Below are 13,217 nucleotides of genomic sequence, written 5' to 3' on the forward strand. Positions count from 1 at the left end.
CAACCTTAGAAGAACACTTTCAGTACTCAAAAACACTCATGAAATCTTGTTATACTGAATCAAGCCACTAATCCATCAAAGTAAGTGCTGTCTGTTCATATTGGCAGTAGCTCTCCAGCATCCTGGGACTAAGCCTTACTGAATAGGCTTGAGTTAGATTCTCAGTAGACCAGTTTAGGATTGCTCTCTCAGTCTCAAACTGGACATTATATTTGGTTCTGAGTCAACCTGGGGTTCATGGCCTAACAGAACGTCTAGGCTGGGGCCTTTGTGTTTTCCCTCTCTGATATTTTTTGTCTCCTGTTACAAGAGAGGGAGATAGATGACTGGAATGTTCTCTTGGAACAGAAAGGAAGTTCCTCTGGGAAATATTGCTCAGCTCAAACTTCATGATTACTTACATTCAAAATAAACACCATATCAGTACCTGTGGCATCACTAGCCATGTCAGGGTCAAATATTTACAGGTATTGAGTGTTCTTTACATTTCACTTCACACTTGGAAGAGCAGTCTGACATTTTCTCTGTAGTGTTCAAAGCATATGAGACCATTCCATTTGCTTTGAATCACTCTTAGTAAGAGTAAAGAAGGTGGCCCCCATGGTAAACATGAAAACAGCATTCTAGGGCCATCTGCAGATGAGCTAGAAATTTCTACATGTTTGGCGAACTCCCTAGGTATAATGATATGATTTTGTAAATTAATCAAAAGAGAAAAACAGAATAGAACCATGAGCCTGAATCTGGAAATGTTGGGAAATGGTTAAAGGTGGGGGGGGAGGGGGCTAGCCTGCACAAAATCCCAAGAGTTTATAGATTTCTAGAAGCAGAGATATTTTTTTTGGGGGGGGGGGGTTTTGGCCTCCTTATTGGCCTCCAACGTGTAAATAAATCATATTGATTCTTTCCTGCATCATACACAGCATCCAACTGGGTGCTGTTTCTTTTCTACATTTTCATTTTCTACAAATGAAAAGATTAAATACCCAGGACATTTTTTGTAGAAAAGTCCAGCAGGAACTCTTTTGCATATTAGGCCACACACTCTGACACCAAACCAGTCAGAACTGCATTCCTGCTCAAAAAAAGCCCTGCAAATCCCGAATCTGCCTACAATGCTCCCCCTGGGACATGGCAATGGCTATATTTTTAGAGTCTAAATAAAGGAGAAAGAGGATAAGAGAAGGTGAGAATGACCACACCATCCCCCAAGACCCAAATAATGGCTCTGGATGTGGGTTGTACCTGCATGATTCTTTCTACCAGTTGGTACTGTTTCCATGTGGCAGAGGTCACTGTACAGGCATTAGGACACTGGAGTTAATAGTGTCGGCTGTGCAATATAAGGAGCCTCAAAATCCTGCTTGTCCTGCTCACAGGGCTTTTTTTGAGCAGGAACACACAGAAACACAGTTCCAGCTGGCTTGGCATCAATGGGTGTGGCCTAATATGCAAAAGAATTCCTGCTGGGCTTTTCCTGCAGAAAAGCCCTATGTGAAGCCATGGAGACATCAAGGGGTGTGGTCTAATATGCAGATGAGTTCATGCTGGGCTTTTGCTACAAAAAAAGCCCTGCCTGTTCACATTACAGTAAATGCATGTACAATCAGCCTGTAAGAACACTTCAACACATATTCACTATACAAATGAAACTGGGGTCCAGGAAAAATTAGAGAGCTCCGTGGCACAGAGTGGTAAAGCTGCAGCACTGCAGTCAAACTCTTTGCTCACAACCTGAGTTTGATCCCGGTGGAAGCTGGATTCAGGTAGCCAGCTCAAGGTTGATTCAGCCTTCCATCCCTCTGAGGTCAGTAAAATGAGTACCCAGCTTGCTGGGGGGGGGGGGGGTGAAATGTAGATGACTGGGGAAGGCAATGGCAAACCATCCCATAAAAAGTTTGCCATGAAAACATCATGATGCGATGGCACCCAAGAGTCGGAAATGACTGGTGCTTGCACAGGGGACTACCTTTACCTTTTTGCCAGGATAAATATGGGGCTTAAATCACACATTCAGCTGTTCATATGCTGAACATAACCTAGGCAGTATGCAACGTACATATAAATTAAAAATCAACAGTACACTGTGCACCAATTGTACATGTGGTCACTATGACGTCAACAGGACTACCAAGGGAGGTAGGAAGGGAGGTTCTGCTGTCCCCTAATCCATAGTGCAGTAATAGATTTAGAGACAAATGCAAAAACTGAAGAGTTGCTGATAAAAAGATTGGAAATTGCAGAAGGCAAAGGGCTTCCTTTTTTCTCTCCTTCCCCTTGAACAATTGGGGGGAGGGAGACAAAGAAATTTTCTAAACTCCTTTGACTCTGCCAGCATCCCCCATAGTTCACTTCCCACCTCCCCAAATTTAGCTGAGATGTGCAATTGTTAATCACAATTATTTGCCCAAAGAAAACTGAAACTAACCTGAACGATCAAAGGTGTCATCAAACGCGATCCGGCAAGTTTTTCCAGTGTTTGTTATGGTCTTGGATGCCCCTGGATCATAACTTGTAAACCAAGGTAGAAGAACGGGGTCTTTGAAGACATCTTTGGTAAGGATTGCAATTGGTGACTGATTATTTCCTTTGGCCAATGGGTAAGTTTCATGCCAACGATCAGGCCCTAATCAAAAGAAGCAAGGAAACTGTCATGGTCTGAGTAGATGCCAGAAGGTAAATACTGTGCAACAGTTCTCCTGCTTGTTTAGTTGCAAACTGTTCAGTGTTGCATTTGCAGCGTAATACCGTGTTCTGCTAGCTGCCATTCCTTATTAGGCAAGAATAGTTAATTACCAGCCAGGCATGCACAATTTTTATTTCATTGTAATATAAATGTAACCTGTAAAGTTATTGTTCTGCACTACTAAAAACTTCATGACTGGAAAAGATGAAGGGCTGAAGGTACAACCTGCCCAGTATCTCTGCTATGAATCCTCATTTATTTAAGGGAACTTGTACAAAAATATGTGGAAGTCCTACTGAAATGGATTGAACTAACACAGCTACAATTAGCAACTGGTGGAATGGTGCCCAGTTGTTTTTCACTGAATCAATTATTTGATGAAATGCAGAAAGAAAAAATAGCTTAAGCAGCACTATGATTCATTTCACTTATTTGCAGAACGTGAATAGAATATATAGCATAGTCTAATGACAGAGCACAAGATTCAGCTGTGTTACCTTTTTCATTCCCATTGATTTCAAAGTAAAGTATTTAAGCATTTGCTCACCTGGCCTATGAAAACAAATGGATTTCAATAGTGTACAAATGTAGATCGATCATGCCCCAATCATTTCACAGTGACTCAATGTTTATTTACCAGAGTTTGGGGAGGAAAAAAAATAGAATCTGCTACACAAAAGTCAGGAACCTTTTGCAAGTAAGTACACTTGCAATTTCAATGTTTTTCAGGTGTTTAGTTCAATATCTTGAATGAGGACATGAAAGATGAGGACATCTGTTTTAAAAAAATATGGCAGTTAACAAAAATGAAAAAGAGAGAAACAATGTTTGAGCAACCTCTACCTTCTTATGCATCCATATAAATAACCAACGTTTTTGAATCAAGCACCAGCACTGGTGTGGCTGGAGCACAGAAACAAGAACTTGAGAAGTGTCCTCCAAGGTCACACTCAACGTAGTCCCAGCCAGCCAGACATGCTGAAGCCAGCAAGATACTTCTGGGAAGCCTATAAGCAGAGCATAAAGACAACAGCTCCCTCCTGCTGTTACCTCCTGGCCACTAGTATTCTGTGGCATACTCCCTCTGATCCTGGAGGTGCTTTGGCTTGGACAGTTTAGCCCATTTTAAATCCTTCTAAACTAGTGCCCACAACCACACCTTATTGCAGTGTTAATAGTGATGACTTTCTAAAATGAGAATGACCACATTTAGAATAAGAGATGGGATTTATAATACTACTTTTATAGCCCACCTTTCACTACCCGAAGGAGTCTCAGAGCAGCTTACAATCTCCTTTCCCTTCCCCTCCCCACAACCAACAGTCTGTGAGGTAGGTGGGGCTGAGAGAACTCTGACAGAAATTGCTCTTGAGAGAACAGCTTTGAGAAGACTTGTGGCTGACCCGAGGTCACATCAGCAGGTGTATGTGGAGAAGTGGGGAATTGAACCCGGTTCTCCCAGGTAAGAGTAACACACTTAATGACTACACCAGCTGGCTCCCAACTTACTTAACTACATTTATTTTTCACTTTTCTCCTCCAAAGGTCCCAAAGCGATTTACAATGATACAAAACTATAATCCAAATACAGCATTTAAAAGTACAATTTAAATAAGACCAAACCCTGGATCCATGTTCAAAGTCAAAGGTCATGAACCAGGAACCAAGAGTCTTTGGCTGTTGCTTTTCAGGTTGTGCCCAGTGGCTCAGGCCTGGACCTGCATTGAGACTTGACACTTAGAGACAGGAGGAGCAAACAAAAGCACAGACTGGATGTTACAGCTAGCAGCAACGTTCTTGCCTAAAAGCCCCTGGTGGAAAGTGCCATCAAGTCACATAGGGGTTTCAAGGCAAGAGAGATTCTCCAGATCATGACCCTTGGAGGTGTCCCATCCAAATACTAGCCAGGGCCAACCCTGATAAACTTCTGAGATTTGAAGAGATTGGGATAGCTTAGATTATCCAGGACTGAGCTACTTGGTTGGCTGGCTACCATCAAATGGCCAAGGCATACTTTAGTCGTTTAGAACAGAGTAATGTGACAGGAACACTAAAGAACTCAGAATGTTCTGAGGCTCAGAGTAATTCTTAGTCTGAAACTGAATGGAATTCTGGAAGTTGTACGTTGTGCTGGAGACAGAGAGATTTTGTGTCCTTGCAACTTGGCGGCTGCATTGTTTCCTGCCTTGAGTCCAAGGAAATAAGTTAGGATAGATATATTTCAAATAAAGAAGTAAATAACATAGCCATAAACTTACAAAAATACACATACGTAAAGAGGAAAACAAGTTCCTGCTGTGCTATGTACAAAAAAAAATTAGCCAGAACAGGCAAAAGATAGATCACCAGGAAAAGGTTAGATTTGCTAAGTTTCCCAGACTCTCATGCTACAGTGAATAAATTGGTCTTTATTATGGTACTCCACAGCTTTTTGTGGTTCCCTTGCTGTTGAAACGCCTAATGTTTCCCTAGAAACATATGCAGGGGTTTTTTTTGGTTAGTCTACATAACATGCAACTTGTGATTCTGTTTATTTAGTTGACTTTGTTATGTATAATGCTAAATAAATATTTGTTGTTGTTTTGAAAAAAGTCTCTAGAAGCCCTGGATATGACCTCCCTCCGTTTATTCCACTGGGTGGTGTATTTTATCTGGCTGGGTTTCTCCCTCCTCCCCGCCCCCCCCCCACGAATTTTGGACTGTTATAAAACTTTAATTTTTTAAAAAAAATCTTATAATTGAAAACAAATTTGCTATTTCATGATAGCTGAATAGTGCTTTTAACAAGTATCCATATTGTAAATAAGCAGATACTGCACCGCGCGCACACCGGAACATCTTCGCAGGCCACTGGCCAGAGATGCTACTCTCTCCTCGCGTTGAGAAAGCCCTGCCTCAGCCAGACGCTGCGGCCAGAGAGTTCTGATCTCCGCGCTTGCCAGCCTCCCTTCCTCACCCCCCTTCCTAGACTCAGGAGGGATACCGTCCGCTAAGCCACCTCCGGCCGAGGACTTCCGGAACTCACCGTTTTCCTTGGAATAGCCCCACGGCTGCTGGGTCATTGTCTCCGCCTGAAGACTCGGCGCTTCGCAATCTGGCGCTGGCTTCTGCACCCGGGGAGCCGCGATCGTTGGGCGCCAGGGCCATTTATAGGGCTCGGCCAACGCCGACCCTCTGCGTCTGGCTGAGGCAAAGGCATGCGGAGGGGAGGAGCGAGGAGCATCCGGCAGGGGCCCCCCAAATTAGTCTCAGAGGTTTCCCTTGCCGAGCCACCGTCCGCCAAGCTGCCGCGGGCTGGAGTTCAAACGGACCATTCTCCATCCTGCGCTCCGAGGAGCTAATAGGCAAATAATAGGATACGCCCGATTTACATGCTGGCTGAGAGAGGCTCTTTGAATGGCGTTTTCTGGTTCGTTTCTCCAGTTCAGAAATAGCTAAAACCTGGACACTGTAAGGGAATTCCTTCCTCCCCAAAGCAGGAGTTTAAAACAACATCTACATCTGCTCAAATTAGATTTACATTCAAGTAGCCTATGAAATGTGATGATATAGAGGAAGGGTTAGAAACATCATATATTATGTTTATTATATGAAATGTATGGTTTTCTACAGTTTTGTCCAGATCTATCTGAACTGATACCACCAGGAACTTCTATGAAACAAATGTTTGAAAGTTTCCTAACATGTGAACAGAACAGATTATATTACACAACCTAAGACACTGTGACAATATCAATATGAACAGATTTATTGGTTCATGTCATTTTCTCACCGATAAGGACTTGAAGTGGATTTCATTGTCTCCTTTCCTCCATTTCAGCCTCACAATAACAGCGCTGTGAGGTAGGATAGGCGGAGAGTGTGGGAGTAGACCAAGGTCATCCCAGCAAGCTTCCCAGGCATAGTGAGGATTCAGACCTGGATTGGAACACCAGATCCTAGTCCAGCACTCTAACCAGCTATATCACACTGACTCTCATACTATTTGTTAAAGATACAGTTGCTATCAAAGGTACAACATTTACCAAATGAAAGAAATTAGCCTAAACACTCTTAATTGATTTACAGTACCAACACATGAGATATTTCTTACATTTCATCCTCTTTAAAAAGTAATCCACGGGAACACATGAAGCTGCCTTATCCTGAACCAGACCACTGGTCAAAGTTAATACTGTTTGTTGAGTGGTAGCAGCTCTCTGGGGTCTCAGGTAATCTTACATATATATAAAAGCCCTATGAAAATGGCCCAGTATGGCTCTCTCATTGGCTGTGATGTGAGTTGCATCAACCATTGGCCCATCAAACATCACTCAAGTGCACTTGTGTGGCATTAGCTGACTCCACTCCTCTCCCCCACCCACTGCCGGCCCAGGGTTGGGCCACTGGTGAACTGCTAGGCAGTGGCTGTTGCTAGGCAACCAATGTTGGTTCTCTCAGTAAAAAGCAACCAAACTTGGTTCTATCAGTAAAAGGCAGGATGGGGGAGGCCCTTTCCAGGCCTATTTTGGCCTTTAAGGGAGAACTCATTGGGCTCACTCCTGACTATGCTGCCAGTTCCAGGTTGATGGGAAATTCCTGGAGATTTTGTGGTGGAGTCTATGGAAGCCAGAGTTTAGGCAGGGGAGAAGCCTCAGGTGAATAGAATGCCATAGAGTCTACCCTCTGTTATTTTCTCTGGGGGTGAGAGATCTGTTGTCTGGAGTTCAGTTGTGATACCAGGAGATCTTCAGACTCCACCTAGAAGTTTACTACCCTAGGCCTGGCTGCTTGCTACTGTTCAGCAGCAGCCAACCAACCATTTTCTCCTGAGGAGCCATTGCTGCCAATCTCCAGGTGAGAGCTGGAGTTCTCTCAAAATTACAGGTGCTTTCCAGATGGCAGAGATCAGCTCCCTTGAAGAAAATGGCTGCTTTGCAGGGTGGACTCTGTGTCATTATAACCTACTGAGGTTGCTTCTCTCCTGCATTGGTCCACACTGTGATTTAAGACTAGTCACAGACTTTCAGTTTAACTTACCTCACAGGGTTGTTGTGCAGACTAAAAGGTGGAGAGGAGAATGATGTAAGCTGCTTTGGTCCCCACTGTAGAGAAAGACTGTGCTTTTCCTAGGTGGAGGCTGTAGGGAGGGGGGAAATGGAAAGCTGAAATCAGATCAGTTCCCCTACAGAAAATGGCTGCTTTGAGTGGGTGGGAAGACAGCAGGGGCGCACTTGCCCAGAGTTTCTTACTAGAGCCTGTTGTATTTTTCTTCACAATGGGCCTTATTCCTATAATTAAATAATTATCATATGTCATTGTGTGTAAAGTAGCCAGAAGATCCTAAGGTTGTCTGGTAATCAGACATTCTAGCTCTTTTAGCATTATGCACCACTAGATGGCAAGCTAGATTTATTTTTAAGGCAAGAGATGTTTCAGAGGTAGTTTGCCATTGCCTGCTTCCGCATCACAACCCTGGTATTCCTTGGAGGTTTCCTTCCAAATACTAGCCAAGGCCCTGATAAGCTTCTGAGATCTGACAGGATTGGGCTATCCTGGGCTATCCAGGTCAGGGCTTCATGGTTGACTGGGTCTTTTACATCACCTGCTACCTGAGCTTTTCACTGGAGATGCCAGCAATTGATTCTGACCTCTGTTTGCAATGCAAATGTTCCGCATCTGAGCCTGTCAAACATCTCCTTCCCAAACCCAATGTACCTAACAAATCTCTGCCACCATTCTAGCAAATCTGCCTACATTATGGATTGCAAACATAACTACCCAACATACTTTTAAAAATAAATCTTACAGACAAATTGCCCATCCTTCAAAAACAATGTAGCACAATGTTTGAGCTACACTGAAAGGTAACCATTTTAGTGTTTTCTTAGTAAGAAAGCTATCTTCACTATTAGCTGCAGATGATGCTTCACATAGTACATGATGCATATGCTGGGATATAGAAATTACTGAAAAAAGAAACTGAATCAAATTTCAATGTGCTTCCTCAGTGAAACGGAGCAAGCTCTGTTTGTTGCTGTTGTTTGCAGTCAAGTCCAGGGCATTTTTGTAGAAAAAAGCCTAGCAGGAACTCATTTGCATATTAGGCCACACACCCCTGACATCAAGCCAGCCAAAACTGTGTTCTTGCTTTTAAAAAGCCCTGATCAAGTCACACCTGACTTAAATTGACCCCATGGATTTTCAAGGCAAGAGATGCTCAGAAGTGGTTTACCATTGCCTGCCTCTACATTACAGCCCCCATATGATGACATCAGCAGAGATCAGGACCATGGAGATAAACAAAACTGGAGGAAAATGACACACTCACTCTGTGTAGAAAATAATTCTCAGTGTAATCCACAATTTGCAATTTCTATGTGCTAATAAACAATTTAGTAATACAAATAGCAAACCATCCTATGCACAACACAACTACTGTCCAAAGAACCATGCAACATTTAAACTGTAGTCCAAGAAATCATAAAAGAACCAGTCCAATTTTGTTTCAGAAGTATCCTTCTTCAAGGGACCATCTTTTGTACTCATTAGATATGTCTAGTAAAGCAGAGAAGGTCTGGCATCTGACCATGGGAAAAGCCTATCCAGGAGCTTGTGTTGGATGTACTTTTTGTCTCTTGATCTTCTCTTTTAAATGGGGAGAGTCTGTGACCAGATGGAGTGGGTTCCCTGAACAGCCTGTTGAACAACTGAACACTATGATAATCCTGCCACTTCCCTGTGTTTTAATAATTCATGCAGCTTTCAATTTACATTCCAGCCAACTTCTCAACTGGTTCCACCCTTCTAGGTCATTTTGGTAGATCCTACCACTCCACTGAGCAAAGTTTTTAAAAATTCATTTATTTATTAAAATATTTACATTCCACTTTTCCTTTCAGCTCAAGTTGAACATATTCCTCCAGTATAAGGAGCTTCCTCCAGTTTAAATGGCTCTTCAATTGAATGAAGAGCTGCTTAAGTTGGAAGAAGAGCTGCCTAATAGAAGGCTACTTGAGCACTAATATCTGTATGCAGCTCACACAGTAGAAATAACAACCTTTTGTCAATATTCAAATCAGTTAGCTTTTGCCATAGACAGTTCCTATCAATGGAATCAAATGCAGCGGCCAGGTCCACAATGTAACGTATAGAGATGTTGTGGGACCTTTTAAACCAGCATGCACCAAATGATGGAGGGTATGACAGTGGTCAACAGTGCAAAGACCTTTCCTGAAACCTGCTTGGTGTGGGTGAATAATGTGACTCTCAGTAACCCAATTCTCAAGCTTAAACAACAAATATTTACTATATATTTTTGCTGCTATGTCAAGCAAGCTGATTGGCCTATAACTCTGAGGATCTGATTTAACCCCTTTCTTATGAATAGGTACAATAATACTAAACTTCCAGCCAGGAGGGATTATGCCTGTGTCATTAATTTGTGAAAAAACTGTAGCTAGCACAGGCAACCACCATGAGGGAAAGGCTTTTTAAAAGTCTGAGGGGATCAAGTCTTCCCCAGGAGATTTTCTAGAAGCCAAAGAACTAATTATACCATTAATCTCTTTCTCCGAGACTGGGGCCCACATGGGTAGATCTATTACGTCAAAATTAAAATTTTGCAATTGTGGTGTATCTACAGAGGAAGAAGCCACAGATAGCCCAAATACCTGACTATAATGCTGAACCCAAGCTTTAGGAGAAATTTGCGCATCAAGCTGTTGAGGGTGACTGTTAGTACAATTAGAGACAATATCCCAAAAACGAGTTTCATTTTTCCTTGAGACAGCTAGTTCAAGTTCATTCCATAAAGAATTAGCATACTCCCTTTTCTTCTGTTCGATTAAGTTTTTAAGTGAGACCTAAGCTTCAGAATTTGTGACATCAGTAAATCATAATTATTACGTCTTGCTAATCTCATTAAAGATGTAATCTCTTTTTTGTCGCCTTACATTCCAAATCATACCAGCCATTGCTAGTGTACACTATAGAATTAATTGGCCCACTATTAATAAAAAAGGGTTTAAAATAGCCATTTATAGCATCAAGAGTTTTAATGGAATCATTGCCAGACTGAGAAAGAGCAAGTTTCAAAGTCTCCAACTCAGGGTTAGCAAAGGCTTGGGATAATTTGGTGTGTAGTTGCCCTGACCACCTAAGTCCCCTGAATCCTTGAATTAAGTCTTCTGCAAACTCTTGCGTTTTGAAACAATGCCTATGGCAGTGCTTGCTGGTCGCTATAGTAAAATCCCTAAGGAACAGCGTCTTTGCATCTGTGGCATTTCTGTGAGTGAGGATTTACCTCATTACATTCTTAACTGTCCACTGTATGCTCAACCCAGGGTAAAAATTCTCTCTGGGACATTAGTTAATCTACATGCCTATACAGATCCTGAGACGATTGTATTTCTGTTAGCTGATGTTGATGCCGCTATATCTCACAGAATGGCATTGTTTGCCCTTGCAGCGAAGAAACTATGGGCCAAAGCTGTTTATACAGGTGACAATTAACTACTGATTTTGTGGCTACTTTATGATTGTAATTTCTGTTCTTATTTTGTGGTGTATTTTGCTTGGTTGGTTTTATCTGTGGTCTTCAGTACAACTTGTCCCATGGTTATATGATATTTCACTTATATTGTATCCCATTTGTATATTTTATCTTTATGGATTTTTTGATATTTTTGTTTGTGATAGCCTATGACTTAATACAAATAAATAAAAAGTACTAGAAGGCTACTTAGAGGATGGTAGAATCCACTCCATTAACTGCAATAAGAGGTGTAACTGTTTAGGATTGCAGTATAAAAGAAGTCTTTTGAGAGTTGGGATGCCAAACTTTTGTTTTTAAAAGATGCTATCTTTTCTGGGACCTTGTAGCCATTTTTGTCACACATTAATGTTCTTATATTGGTAGGACTAAATAAAATAAAACAAATTAAAATGAAATAAAATAAAATTGATTAGCTGAAAGGAGGGAAGAGAAAACAAAAATGGATTTTAACACCTTTCTTGTATGCCAGCATTTCCATTGATAGCCCACAATTCTTTTATTATTGATTAAGATATTTATATCTCACTTTTCTATATAAATATATTCAAGGCAGCTTATACTATAAACAACAATAAAGTTTAAAAAAATTAAACACAATATAAATGGAAAGCAGCAGCAAACAAAACAACGAAATTAATAGATTAATATATTAAAACAGGATAAGGTCTTCAGCATCATAAAAATAGTATTAAAGGAGCATCTAAAGCACAACCTACAACAATAATAACAAAATGATATAGCTAAATTAGTTGCAGGGGCTCTAAAAGGCTTGAGAGAATAAATGTCTCCGACACCTTAAAAAATATGGCACCATGCAACCTATCCAAAGCCCAGGTGCCACAACAAAAGGCCTTGCCTTGGAGACTGGCCCTTCTAACTTCAGACTATACGGAGACATAGAGCCTGTTGAGCAGGACCTGAACTGGCAAGCATATTCATAAGCCAAGATTTCAGTCACCCTAGATCATGTAGAGTTTTATAGGCCAAAACCAGCAGCTTAAATTGTACCCTGAAGCAAACCAGAAGCCAGTGAAGAGCTTCTAGAAAATACCAAGAGTCCAGTAGCACCTTAAAGACTAATAAAATTTGTGGCAGGCTGTGTGCTTTCATGAGTCACTGCTCACTTCTTCAGATACTAGCTTCTGTAGCTGGCAAGATATGGAAGGTTTGAATTTTTAAAAAATTGCTCATAAAGCTCTCATTTGTTTCAATGGAAGAATATGTTTTCTGGTAGCTAAGGGATGTGTAAATTCAACCTATGGGTTGTTTCTATCTGCAAAACAGATATATTTTTTTGCAGAATATTTTGAATTAATCCTACTGAAATTGTGAACTTTAAAACAGAAAGGCTATAGAGAATCTCTTTCAGGAGGAACTCGTATCTGGCACTTGAAGTGACTTTGAAAGGAAAGTGCTGGGAGGAATCTGAGATGGGACCTTTTCCCGTGTCTATTTTCCTGACCGTACATGGTTAAGAAATTCAGTTAGGGAATACTAGGCCTCAGAGCTCCTACATAAAACCAAAAGTATTTTATAGGCAAGTGACCTGCAAGTCTTTCTGATGATGGCGGAAGGAGTTTGAGGAAGCATCACTTGAACACTTCTACACCTGACTTAAAACAGTCCCATCTATTTTAATATTACCTTTCCCTCAGTGTCATGTGATATTGACACAGAGTTCTTTGATCAGGCTGCAAAATTACTCAGGTTCTCATCAATATACCACATGAATAGGCACTGACACATTGCCGCCCCAGCCCCGGCCCTCTCCTGACCGCTACACTTCCCGCAAAGTAGCAGCTGCTTGTTAACAACTTCTTTGTCTCAGTCATAAAGCAGGGTGCCACTTCTGGTATTGTCCCGTACTTGACGGCAGCTGTCATTTCAATTTGTCTTCTGGGAGCAGAGACAGATGGAGGCAGACAATGTGGAGGTGGCTTGAAACATGGCACCAGATCTGAAATGCCTTTATGCTAATTCAAGGAGTGTGGGAGG

The 13,217-nt window shown here is 41.6% G+C and overlaps 1 protein-coding gene across 1 annotated transcript in view; it reads right to left on the reverse strand.

Moving 5' to 3' along the window:
* The window catches only part of LOC132574713 (carbonic anhydrase 3-like), a 37,253-nt gene extending 31,388 nt beyond the window's left edge, over positions 1 to 5,865 (reverse strand). The window contains exons 1-2 of the mRNA XM_060242948.1: positions 5,712 to 5,865; positions 2,429 to 2,626 (exon numbers count right to left, since the gene is read on the reverse strand). Of these exons, the coding sequence (XP_060098931.1) occupies positions 2,429 to 2,626; positions 5,712 to 5,748 (235 nt within the window). The 5' untranslated portion in view covers positions 5,749 to 5,865. The remainder of the gene's footprint in view (positions 1 to 2,428; positions 2,627 to 5,711) is intronic.
* Positions 5,866 to 13,217: the final 7,352 nt, after the last annotated feature.

The sequence above is a fragment of the Heteronotia binoei genome, chromosome 7 (genome assembly GCF_032191835.1).
Source record: "Heteronotia binoei isolate CCM8104 ecotype False Entrance Well chromosome 7, APGP_CSIRO_Hbin_v1, whole genome shotgun sequence".
NCBI lineage: Eukaryota > Metazoa > Chordata > Lepidosauria > Squamata > Gekkonidae > Heteronotia > Heteronotia binoei.